This window comes from Thamnophis sirtalis, unplaced genomic scaffold (assembly GCF_051295495.1).
Source record: "Thamnophis sirtalis isolate CommonGarterSnake01/CBP01778 unplaced genomic scaffold, rThaSir2_p1.2 scaffold_4, whole genome shotgun sequence".
In the NCBI taxonomy this organism is placed as follows: Eukaryota; Metazoa; Chordata; class Lepidosauria; order Squamata; family Natricidae; genus Thamnophis; species Thamnophis sirtalis.
In genome coordinates this window covers 24,506,310-24,518,128 of record NW_028261384.1, presented here as the reverse complement: position 1 = coordinate 24,518,128, position 11,819 = coordinate 24,506,310, and the positions used below count along the sequence as shown (strand labels likewise).

The 11,819-nt window shown below is 37.3% G+C and overlaps 1 protein-coding gene across 8 annotated transcripts; it reads left to right on the top strand.

Annotated features, from left to right (window-relative positions):
- The first annotated feature begins 1,020 nt into the window (after window positions 1–1,020).
- CLDN12 (claudin 12) lies at window positions 1,021–9,861 on the top strand. 8 transcript variants are annotated; one of them, XM_014051554.2, is made up of 5 exons: window positions 1,021–1,325; window positions 2,197–2,233; window positions 3,502–3,516; window positions 4,226–4,281; window positions 5,685–9,861. In XM_014051554.2, the coding sequence occupies exon 5, from the start codon at window positions 5,706–5,708 to the stop codon at window positions 6,441–6,443; it is 738 nt and encodes a 245-aa protein (XP_013907029.2). In that variant the 5' UTR covers window positions 1,021–1,325; window positions 2,197–2,233; window positions 3,502–3,516; window positions 4,226–4,281; window positions 5,685–5,705; the 3' UTR covers window positions 6,444–9,861. The 8 variants fall into 8 exon arrangements, with proteins under 8 accessions (XP_013907029.2, XP_013907032.2, XP_013907026.2 ...); XM_014051557.2 differs by lacking the exon at window positions 3,502–3,516; XM_014051551.2 differs by having other exon boundaries at window positions 1,022–1,325; window positions 3,502–4,281.
- The last annotated feature ends 1,958 nt before the right edge of the window (window positions 9,862–11,819 follow it).

The following is an 11,819-nucleotide window of genomic DNA, read 5'->3' as shown; positions in this document are numbered from 1 at the left end:
GTATGACATGGGGATTCTGAGAATGCCATTCGGTAATTCATGTAACTATTTTTGCACTTCATATCTAATGAAGAATAAATGCAAAATCTAACCATGATGTGAAAATATTTGGGGCTCAGAATATAATGTACCCATTGGAGAATTTTAACTACCTGGGAGGATGGTGCGCTATAAAATGTCTTGTTCTGTAGATGACAAAAAAGGTTGTTAGACAATTGACAGCTCCTCATTCTCCAGAATTGTCTGGAGAAATGGAAAGCCAGTAATGAAGACCAAATTGGAGAAAGCAGGAAACCATCTGGTTAATGTATCCTGCTAAACTATAATTTATTGTGAAAATAGTTGATTTAAGCCATAATGGATGTACACTTCTCTTCATGCCATAACCTGTGGCTCATTAGATATATAATGGCTGGTTTTATCTAGCCAGTAGAACTAGCTTCTGAATAAACTTTCATCTAGTTATGATGTGAATTCTCTGAAGGTGGAGATGAGCAAAATGAAGGCCCAGGGCGGGTAGACTTATTCCTTTTTGGCAATGCTTGGCATCCCTCTTATTATAGTTGCTGAAAATCAAGAACACCCATTGCACCATATTCAGATTTGTGTGAGATGGCCTTCCCATTTTACTTTCCTGTAAAACATCATGTCAATTTTTCCCAAATCCAAGATTTGGCTGTGCACGCGTTCCCTTTTTAAACAAGAGCAGCTTGCTGTCTTTCTAATGCCAAATCAGCTACTGCTTTAAAACTTGGCTATTGTCAGTTCAAACTAGAGTTGTGAGTTCTAACAGCTCAAAATCAATAATCAGTCCACGGATGCATTGCAGGAACGAACTGTTTTTTTGTCCTAACGATAATTGTATTAATGTTCATTAAAAACACCTCTTCCAAATGAAACTTAAAGCGTCACAAAGACTTAAAGAAATACTGTCATATCTGTATATTTTGTAATTAGACATCCATTTTAATATTTTTAGGGTAAAAATCCATTCGCAGAATTCACACTGGCTTGTTAAAAAAACTGCGGTAAAACAGCCCTAACAACTAAAAAATCTTGAAGGCGATAGCTCATTTCATGCAAACTGCTTCTTTTTGGCAATTAACCCCGATCCCGTCCTCATAGGACAATCTCAATTACAGCCGGGAAGGTGTAGACTTCAGTAAGAGCTATTAAAGGAGGATCTTGGGAATTGTAGTCTTTGAAAGCACCTGGAAACTAAGAGAACTGTGGAGACAAACTACAGTCCCAGGAAGCTTTGGGCAGACCTGGAAAAGGCAGCCACTTCCTGAAAATCCGAGAGATCGAAGATGGATTCGGTATTTGTAAGTGTGTGCATTGTGCGTGGGAAGCAGGTTAGAAAGGGGAGATTTGCTGTCTGCCTATCTATTTATCAACAAATGTATAATTTTCATTATACATTAATGAGCTTTCTTTCCTGCCGGTCCAGATCGCTAAGGCTTTGTCATATTTTTATCTGTGTATTGTTCATTTCTATGAAATGCGATTGTATCATGATTATTACGATTGTTTGTTATACTTAAACTGCAGCTCTGCCTCATTGAGTGTCAGAGGCTTATCTGCCAATGCAAAATTGGGTAATTATGATAACAATGATGTTCCTGAAGCACAAGATCCAGAATTTCAAACCAGCGTGGCTGGTTTGAATGATAAGGGAGGGGATCTTGTTGCCTGCCTAGTAGAGCATATTCCCCATAAGCTAAATATTTTAATACTTGGAAGAAAACAGTTTTTACATTTCTTTAAAATTAGAGGCCATCCTATGAAAATATTTGATGGGATAGATGAGGGGGAAAATATAGTTACCTTTTTGTAAGATTTGATGTTACAAGTTGTCATGGGATCTGATTTATATGAACTTAGTTAAAATTGGCTAAATTTGTGAAAGGCAACACCCCTATCTTTAAATAGTCTTTACAAATGTTCTGATTGGCTGCTTTGAGGCAGAGGATGAATCAAGTTGGCTGGTAGAACTCTAATTATATTGTCTCTTAATTGCATGTTTCAAATAGGTATTTATATGTTGTCCTGAATCGTAATTTAACTCATCTGGCTGTGAGTTTCTTTCACCATCTTAGCCATAAACAGCAATGTAAACAAAATACAATACTTCATTTTTTTTAGTTCTTTTTAAATGTTTGTTTGGTAATGATTTTTAATTTCTCTTGATTACAGTAATTGGAACTGAAGAAAGTTAGATAACAGTGTACAAGTAAGTGTCTTACCATATAGCAATATTTTTTCTTAGCTTTGTTATTCATATACTTTATAGAACTGATTGGGGGCTGAATGAGGTATGCATACCCTGTGTCATGTCTATTTTGGTTCCATACTCTGATTTGAGATATATTATGTTGAAAACATTGTGTGTATTTTTATGCTCTTTCAATGATTTTGAATACTTCACAATACTTAGAATTATGAATGACTGTTGGGGTTTTGGGGGGCAGATGATCATTTTAAGGACCACAGTAGATACATGAAGCTATAGAAAAGCTTAATGAAAATAATTGATTTTCAGTATGTTAAGATACTTGTTTCATGTGTTAAAGAGTGGCAACTGCATTTTACTATATTTAGGGACTGAATGTCTATGCAATGCTTTATATACTTGGCATTGGATTCTCTGTATGGACACATTTCTACAATATAGTTATGGGTATCCACACCATTCTTGCAACTGGAAATTAAGAAAAAGTATGTCTTACTGAGACATTTGAATTTGCTGCTTGCAAACAATACAAACTCATTTTTGAATCTGCCTTCAACATAATGTTGAGGAGCATGAGCAGAATAAAGTGTTCACCTAAAATATTGCCTTTGAGAAAATACTGTCTTGGAGAAAAGTAATGAAGGATATATTGATGCTACTTATTCTTATAGATTTAGCATCTATATTAGATATTTTGCCTGAAGACACAAATTTGTTTAAAATATGTTTTCTTTATGTAAGGAATTGGTGGTAGTCAGTTTCATTCATTTTAGCACTTGCAGGATAAATTGAAGAGTGTAGCATCTTAGTTTCAGTTCGTATTCTGTACCACAGATATATAAAAATGTGAGTGAAACAATTGAGAGGAAAGTGTTTTCAAGTCATCTGATCCAAAATTATGTTTCACAGTGATTCACCAACTTATCGCGAATGCTAAAAATGACTGTGACAGCTCTCCTTCAGTGTAATATTTAAGTTATGTTTAGTTTAAGTGCACAACTCCAGGACAGCTGTGCATCTAGATAGAGCAATATTATAAATTGGAAATTTCCTATTTATCTATTATCTATCTATGTATCTATTAAAAATAGTAAAGGGCCAGGCATTTCAAAAAGAAGTTTGCCAATGAAACAGATTAATGAAAAGAAAACTTAAGAAACAAAAATGTCTGAAATTAAATATTTTGCTGAGGTGTGGGTACTTTTTAAAATGGAATTGAAGTATTTTAGAGTTGCTATGGTTAACTGCACTCTTTTGCATTCATGCAGAACAAAGATTCCAGGGTGAGTTTGGGCATCATTCTAAGCTGCTGTTTTTCTGTATGTTTAACTATCATGCAAATGCGAGGAGCAAAATGCAAGTGAATGGCCTAAGTATGCTAAAATTCAGCTTATTAATGATAAATTGAATTTCAGTTGAATCCTATGTTATAAATGTATGCAAACATGGCCACTGACTCAAAATAAAGCTATGTTTGCTCTAGAAACATTGGTCTACATATGTGAGTTCTTCTATTAATCTGAATTTAATTACAGCTTTAAGTTAAATTCCATTCTCAGGGCTGAGGAATAGTACTTACCTTGGCTTATATCTTAACTAATAATAACATGGTTAGGCTTAGACCAGTGCAAATTAGTTTTAATTAAAAAGTCAGATAGCAAATTCTGTATGTGCTTGTACTAATAGCTAAAATTACAAATAGACAAGTGTTCGGTAATTGAGTCAGTTTTTACATTTTTGGGGAATTATTTTAGTGTAACATAGCTTTTTGTATTAAAATTACATTCCTTTGCCATTAAATGGTTGAATATGATTGAATGTAGATCAAGAAGTAGAAACTTATTTAATATGCTCATTTACTTGACAGTCAATTTAATTCACTTGACCTTATTTTCAGTAAGTAAATAAGGGTTGTGGCTCTTAAGAAACCAGTTCAAATAATTATATTGATTATTTGCATTGCTTTTTGTGACCAAATTTAATATATTATAGGTAGCCATTGACTTACAGCTTGGCAATTGTTTGAAGCTACGACAGACCATCCAAAGGTATTTATGACCCTGCCTTAATCTTACAGCCACTTCAGTGCCCCTGCCATTATTCACCCTTATGACCAACCACAGGAAACTGCAGTACCTCCCTTTCCCCAAAGCTATCTTCCTCACCTATACCGTTAGGTCCCTGAAAGCCTCAGGCTACTCCAAAGCTTAGCTGTGGAGCTGCCTTAAAAAATCCCAACAGTGTCTTGAGCAGTACTGCTTGCTTGTAGAATAGAATGAAGTTGCCATGAGGCCAGAAGCTTTGCAAGAAAGCTGAGTCTTGCATTGCATCAGCCAGGCTACTCTGCAAAAAAACCAAAAAGGTAAATTTGGTGCTGTTGGGACCTGGAGCTGAATGTGAGGTAGGGTCAAGACTAGTAAGCCCCTGGGATGCTGGATAAGAAGTAGACTGAGCCTAGATTTAACAGTTTCTTGCTCTGGTGGCTTCTATTGCCCTGTTTTAGGCTGTATTAAGTGGCCTGGCTGGAAACAGGCCAAGTCCTGCAAATCCTTTGAATTGCTGAATGGGAAGTATCCCATTGGCTTACAGCCCTGATGGCAAAGCTATGGCATGAGTGCATCTCTGCGGGTGTGCGAGCCATCGTCCCAGCTCAGCTCCACTGCACATGGGTGTGCGCCTCCCAACAACCAGCTGGTTTTGGGGTCTCTGCCATGCATACACGGGGGTCACATTCATGTGCAGGGATCATGCACACATGCATGGAGGGCGGGTTGCACACGGGGTGGTCGCACATGCATGTGCAGGGGTTTGGACGTGCATGTTGGTTGTGCATGCATTTCATTATGGGTGCGCGGGTGCATTGCATTATGGATGCATGCACGCATTGCATTATGGATGCATGCACGCATTGCATTATGGATGCATGCACGCATTGCATTATGGGTGCGCGCATGCATATTTTTGGCGCACAATGATAAAAAGGTTAGCCTTCACTGACCTACAGGCTCTACCTGTCCTTTGTGCACAAGTGGCTCCTTAGGGTCCCTTCCGGGGCTGACTGACCAGGAATCCCTAGGGGCAGGAAGTGGAGCACCAGATGCTTCAGGAATGGCGTGGCGAGCTTGGGAGGCCTGGAGCAGGCAGATCTGGGCCTCCAAGTGCCTTCCGCACCACTAGGTCACCCAAGCTGTAACAGTGTATTGGGGAGAATAAAAATGGGAGATCATTAAATGAATTGGCCATTGTGAGCTGCAGCTGTAAATGGGCAGGTTCCACTATGGTCATAAGTTGAGGATTACCAATAGGTGATACGCTGATAACATTGAATCATTTACTGCAAAGAATCTGACGTTCAAGGTCAGCTGTATCCACCATTTCTTCTTGGTTTTTCATCACACCAAAATGAATTCTTCATACAAGTTTCCTTGGTGCTCTTTCCCAATTTTTCCAGGAACCTTTTTCACCCATTGCAATGGGCTGCCGGGACGTTCATGCTGCGACGGTCCTAGCCTTCCTCTCTGGAACAGCTGCTTTATCGGGACTCATTGCTGCCGCACTGCTTCCAAACTGGAGACAAATACGACTCTACACCTTTAACAAAAATGAAAAGAACGTGACCGTTTACACCGGGCTGTGGATTAAGTGTGTTCGCTTTGATGGGAGCAAAGACTGTGTCATTTATGACACCAAGTGGTACAAAACAGTCGACCAGCTAGATTTGCGTGTCCTCCAGTTGGCTCTTCCCATTAGCATGTTGACCACTGTCTTGGCCCTTTTTCTCTGTTTAATTGGCATGTGTAACACAGCCTTTGTATCCACCGTGCCCAACATCAAGCAGGTCAGATGCCTCATCAATAGTGCAGGCTGCCATCTTGTGGCCGGCCTTTTCTTTCTTCTTGCTTGCGTCATTTGCCTGATACCATCAGTCTGGGTCATCTTTTATAATAGAGAGCTGAATCAAAAATATGAGCCTGTTTTCACCTTTGACATTTCTGTTTACATTGCTATTGCCAGTGCAGGTGGCTTATTATTTACAGCTATTCTCTTATGCCTCTGGTACTGTGCATGCAAGACCCTACCTTCCCCTTTCTGGCAGCCTCTATATTCTCATGCCCCTAGTGTGCACAGCTATGCTTCCCAGCCATATGCTGCGCGATCACGGCACTCTGCCATTGAAATTGACATCCCTGTGGTGACGTGTGCTTCTTAAAAGAATGGGTCAAGAAAGCCAAGCATCCCTTTGCGTATTCTCCCCCATTTACAAGTTAAGTGCTTTCCCACAGCTTAGAAACTTCTGCAACTATAGCAAGGGTGTGTGTAGTTTGGTGACTTTTACTTCCATTACTTAGATTGATAGGAAATGGGAATGAGCAGGCTGAAATACTAGAAGCGACTGCAAATTTTTACGGGCCTCTGAAACCAGCAGTTTTTGTAAATTTATAAACAACAAACTTTAGTAGTATCCTCTTACTTTTACAGAACTCAAGTTTCTTCCATAAAACATAGTACAGAAAAATGCTATTGCGCTGTTTGTCTTCCAGTATGTGAAACAGTTAAGTACAGAGAGTCCACAGCTTACGACTGTTTGTTTAACAACGGTTCAAAGTTACAATGGCCAGAAAAAAAATAATTTACAACCTGTGCTTAATGTCTGGCACACCACCCTTGTGGTCATGTGATCACAATTTGGGTTCTTGGCTATCAGCTTGCATTTACGACTGGCTGCTGCATCCTGCAGGCATGGGAATCACAATTTTTTATCTTCCCAGCTGATTTCAATTAAAAGTGTCCATTGGGCATGGTGGATCTGCTTATTGATCACATGAATTACTTAACTGTGGTGATTCACTTAAGCATTGGTGAAAATGGTGTAAAATCAATCTGGTCACATTTTATAACTGCAATAACTTACAAAGGAAATTCTGATCGCACATCAAAGAGTACTTATCCTTCTTACCAGATTATAGGCAATGGTAACATTCAAATAATTTAACAACCAACTCTCTGCCCTAATGATTTCTTCCAACAGCCAGTTCACCAAACTGCTCAGAAATTTCAAAACTTCGGTTCTCCCGAAGTAGTGCGAACTGGCTGAATCCCACCACTGACTACAGGTAGTCCTCAACTTACAACCATTCACTTAGTGATTTGAAGTCTGCAAAAAGTGACTTATGGCTGATTTCTACACACCCATTGCAGTATCTCCATGATCACGTGATTAAAATCTGGATGCTTGTCAACTGGTATGTATTTAAAAAGGTTGAAGGGTCCCAGGGTCATGTGATCACCTTTTGCAAAAATCTGACAAAGTCAGTGGGGAAGCCAGATTTAGTTAACAACCATGTTTCTTAACTGCATGATTCACTTAACAACTGGCAAGAAAGATCATAAAATGGGGCAAAATTCACTTAACTGTATTACTTAGCAACAGAAACTTTGGCTTAATTGGCATAAGTCAAGGACCTACTGTAGTATGCCTCTAATTTGAAACATTTGTATTTTAAACCTTTTCTTCACTGATAAGTCATTTCTTATTTTTACAAATGGTAAACTGGTTTTGTCTGAAACTATACAGTAAAGGTAGTCCTCAATTTACAACAGTTCATTTAGTTACCATTCAAAGCTAAAATTGCAATGAAAAAAGTGACTTATGACCATTTTTCCACTTAAGACCTTTGCAGCATCCACATGATCATGTGATTAAATTTCAAATGCTTGGCAACTGTTTCATACTTATGACCGATGCTGTGTCCCAAGGTCATGTGATCAGATTTTGTGAATTTCTCAGAAGCAAAGTCAATTAGGAAGCCAATTCACTTAACTAATTATCAACTTCTCAAGTGATTCACTTAACTGTGGCAAAAAAGGTCATAAATTGAGGCAAAACTCACCTAAATGTCTTAATAACATAAATTTTGGACTTAATTGTGGTCATAACCTGAGGACTACTTATAATAGTTTGACATTCAGTATGCATAGTAATAGTTTGTGTACACATTCAATCCTGTGCCAATTTTTGTGTTTCATTATGCACATACAAAATTTTAATGTTTGTTAACTTTGTTCCTATAAAGATTACCATTTCTAAAGAAGCATAACACTAATTAGCAGGAGTAAAACTACATTGTCTAAAAAATATTTTGTTTTGTTAAAAAAAATGTTAAAACTGCTTTTTTCCAACAAAAGAAATTATGTAAAAGTCTTTTTACAGACAAAACATATAAGTAAGGTAACATCAATATCAGAATAGTCTCAGGATTTATTATGGGGGCAAAGTCAAAAGTTGGACTGCAATTGCCTAAGGGTTTATGCTACCGTGGTATATATATCCTTTTATTATCAAATATTTTTATAACGTGTTTTTTCTTTCTACTTAAGATAATAAGTATTCTAAATATTTGTTAACATAGAAGAAAATCTTCCTATTCTATTGAAAAATGCCTTTCTGATTTTAGATTTTTTTTTAAAGTAGAGAATTCCATTTATGGGCTACTTTTTATAAGTGGTTTCCTGAAAGCCATGTTCCAAATAAATTATACTGGATATAGAATATTTTTATATAATATTACACTTTTGAAGATGAGATCATCATTAAAAACACTTGCTGTATTGTTACATGCATACTGGCTTGGTCGTAGATCTCACTTTATTTTCTTACGCAGGAGACTATGCTTTCAGTAGGATTTCTCCCCCCTCCCCCCAATTTACTCTTTTCTAAGTAGTACCAGAAACAGATATGAACTTTAAAGTATGCTATTTGATCTCTTTTTTTGAGTGAATAAGAAGTTACAAAAGCTTTTAAACATATTCTGGAAATTGAGTTAAATCTAGTATCTTTCTTATTGACTTCTAAGAATATTATTTTTTAATTTGATTTAAACAGTAAAAATAGTAAACAATAATTGAAGAAAGCAAAGTTTTGTTTATGATCTCTATTTCTTTAGGTAAATTATTGGAAACTGTTCTGAATTAATGTTTATTTTGTATTTACCATTACAATTATATGCACATCAACCTGAGTCATTGATAACTTTGTTTTGTATCAGGAATTTCTCAGAAATATTGAGTATGTAACACTCTTAACAGTGATATTTGCACTGTTTACAACTAAAAATGCAATGTTAGAAAGGATTTATATTTGCACTTAAATAAAATTCATAAATGGGAAGTGAGTACAATTCCCTTCAAATAGCTGAAGTTAATGAGAATTACGCATAAAAACAGCTTCAAAATGCAGGGCAGGTTTTAAGATATGTTATGTTAATGACAAACATATAACATTGCTTCTTCTTCAGTTCTCCCATTCAGGTATTAAGTTTCTATTGTCTTTTGGAGAATTTGGTAATCTTAAGGAAATGCATTCTGATTATTTATTCTGCAATTCTCATCTTACTAATGAGTAGGACTATGAGTGAGAAGACTCAGATTAGTCTTAGAAACTTGATGGGTGATTTTGAACTAGTCATTCTTTCTCAGGCTTCCTACCTCAGAGTTGTTTTTGCAGGAAAAGTGAAAGGAATAATATATAAGCTCCTTGTATAAAAAACAAAGGAGGTCTGAAAATAATTAGCATGCAATGTATCAGTTACATCAGTGTTTCTCAACCTTGTCAACTTGAAGATGTCTGGACTTCAACTCCCAGAATTCCCCAGCCAGCGAATGCATTCGCTGGCTGGGGAATTCTGGGAGTTGAAGTCCAGACATCTTCAAGTTGACAAGGTTGAGAAACACTGAGTTACATCATGCAATATAAATGATGGGGCTGATGTACTTAGCTTAAAGGCTCTGTTTTACCCTTTGTTAAGGATAGTGTAGTAGTTAAGGTATCAAGGAGACCTGGAGACTGTGAGTTCTAGTCCCACCTTAGGCACAAAGCCAGCTGGGCGAACTTGATCTTTCAGCCCTAGGAAAGAGGCAATGGCAAGCCATTTCTGAAATCTTGAAAATTTCAGGGACTTGTCCAGGCAGTTTCTGATAATCAGACACAATTGAATGTACGCCAAAAAATATATTGATTGAGTTGGCATGGATATAGCCACATACTCTCTAAAACTGTTTTCCAAAATAAATACTCCATTATGTACTCTACTCTGTTAGCTCAAGTTCTGTGAAAGAAAGTATATCAGGATGATCTTTCAGGAGCCGGGTGAATTTGATTGAAATGGTGGAGGATATACTTTGTATTATGGCTGGTGCTGAAGAGGATGGCTTGGATAACACTTTCCAGGATTGCTGTGTTTCAGTTTGGTCATGACTCCATAGATGGCTGTTCTATATTAAAGCCATTTTTTAATGGATTTTAACTCAATGTATTGGGATTCTGCAAATACTAACTTCCTTTTCCGGGTATAGATTTTCACAGCCAGTATCTGTTTAACAGTATTGTGCTTCAAGATTTAGTGACGTTTAGGGAACAGATTTCCTGATGTTTTGCAGCAATTCTACCTACCATCTTCAGAGACAAAATTGTCTGCCACATGGACCACAGGGGCTGACTACTCTTGTTCTTATAGCCATACGGTTAATAAAATTATATAAAACAATATAATTTTGTAGCCTTTATATAAGTCCTGACTGGCTATAATGTCAGGAACCCAATCAAATCTTGCTCGGTTACCTGTGGTCTACATCGGTCGGATTCAAAAATTTTTTACTACTGGTTCTGTGGGCGTGGCTTGCTGGGCATGGCATGGCTTGCTGGGCGTGGCAGGGGAAGGATACTGTAAAATCTCCATTCCCACCCCACTCCAGGGGAAGGTTACTGCAATATCCCATTCCCTCCTAATCGGCTGGGACTCGAGAGGCAGAGAATAGATGGGGCAGGGGTAATCAGAGGTGGTATTTACTGGTTCTCTGAACTACTAAAAATTTCCACTTTCGGTTCTCCAGAACTGGTCAGAACCTGCTGAATATCACCTCTGATTTATATCACTAAATCTGAAGCTCAGTACTGCCCATACTGCTTTTCTTCTTTTAAGAGTACAAGGCCTCTAAGCAAAATGAGAAAGTTGCCATCAGTGCCAGCATGTTAAGTGGCATCAGAGTAATAGCTCTGTGCCCTCTGCCCCGTCCTCCAGCTAATCACCTTATGTGGGTAGACAACATCCCTCACTGATGTTGAAGAGAAATTGAACTGCTTATCTAGTTAGGTTTTGTATATTTTCTTAATGAAATATTTATTATAAATGGACTTTTTGACAGTGCTGACTGCTTGTGCATGCAGGAGCTATTAAACTGTGACTTGGATATAACATTGATCTGTTTCTTTTGAATTTTATCTTGTCTGGCATGATTTAAATGAGAGTAATTTTTCAAATGCAAAATTTTGGATGTGAATCCCACCACTCATTTTAGAATAAAGTTTATCTTTGTGTTGCATGGAAATGTATTTAATCAGCGTTGCCTCCTGTGAAGAAATCTGCTTTTGACATTTAATAATACCTTATAGTATATGTTTTTATGTAAAGTGTGTATTTTTAATTAAAAAAATAAAACCTTATTTTGCAAAGGGTGACTATTTTGTTGACATATAGAAAATCGTCTTCATTGTAATAGTACAAATTCAAGTATTCTGATTGCGTTTTTG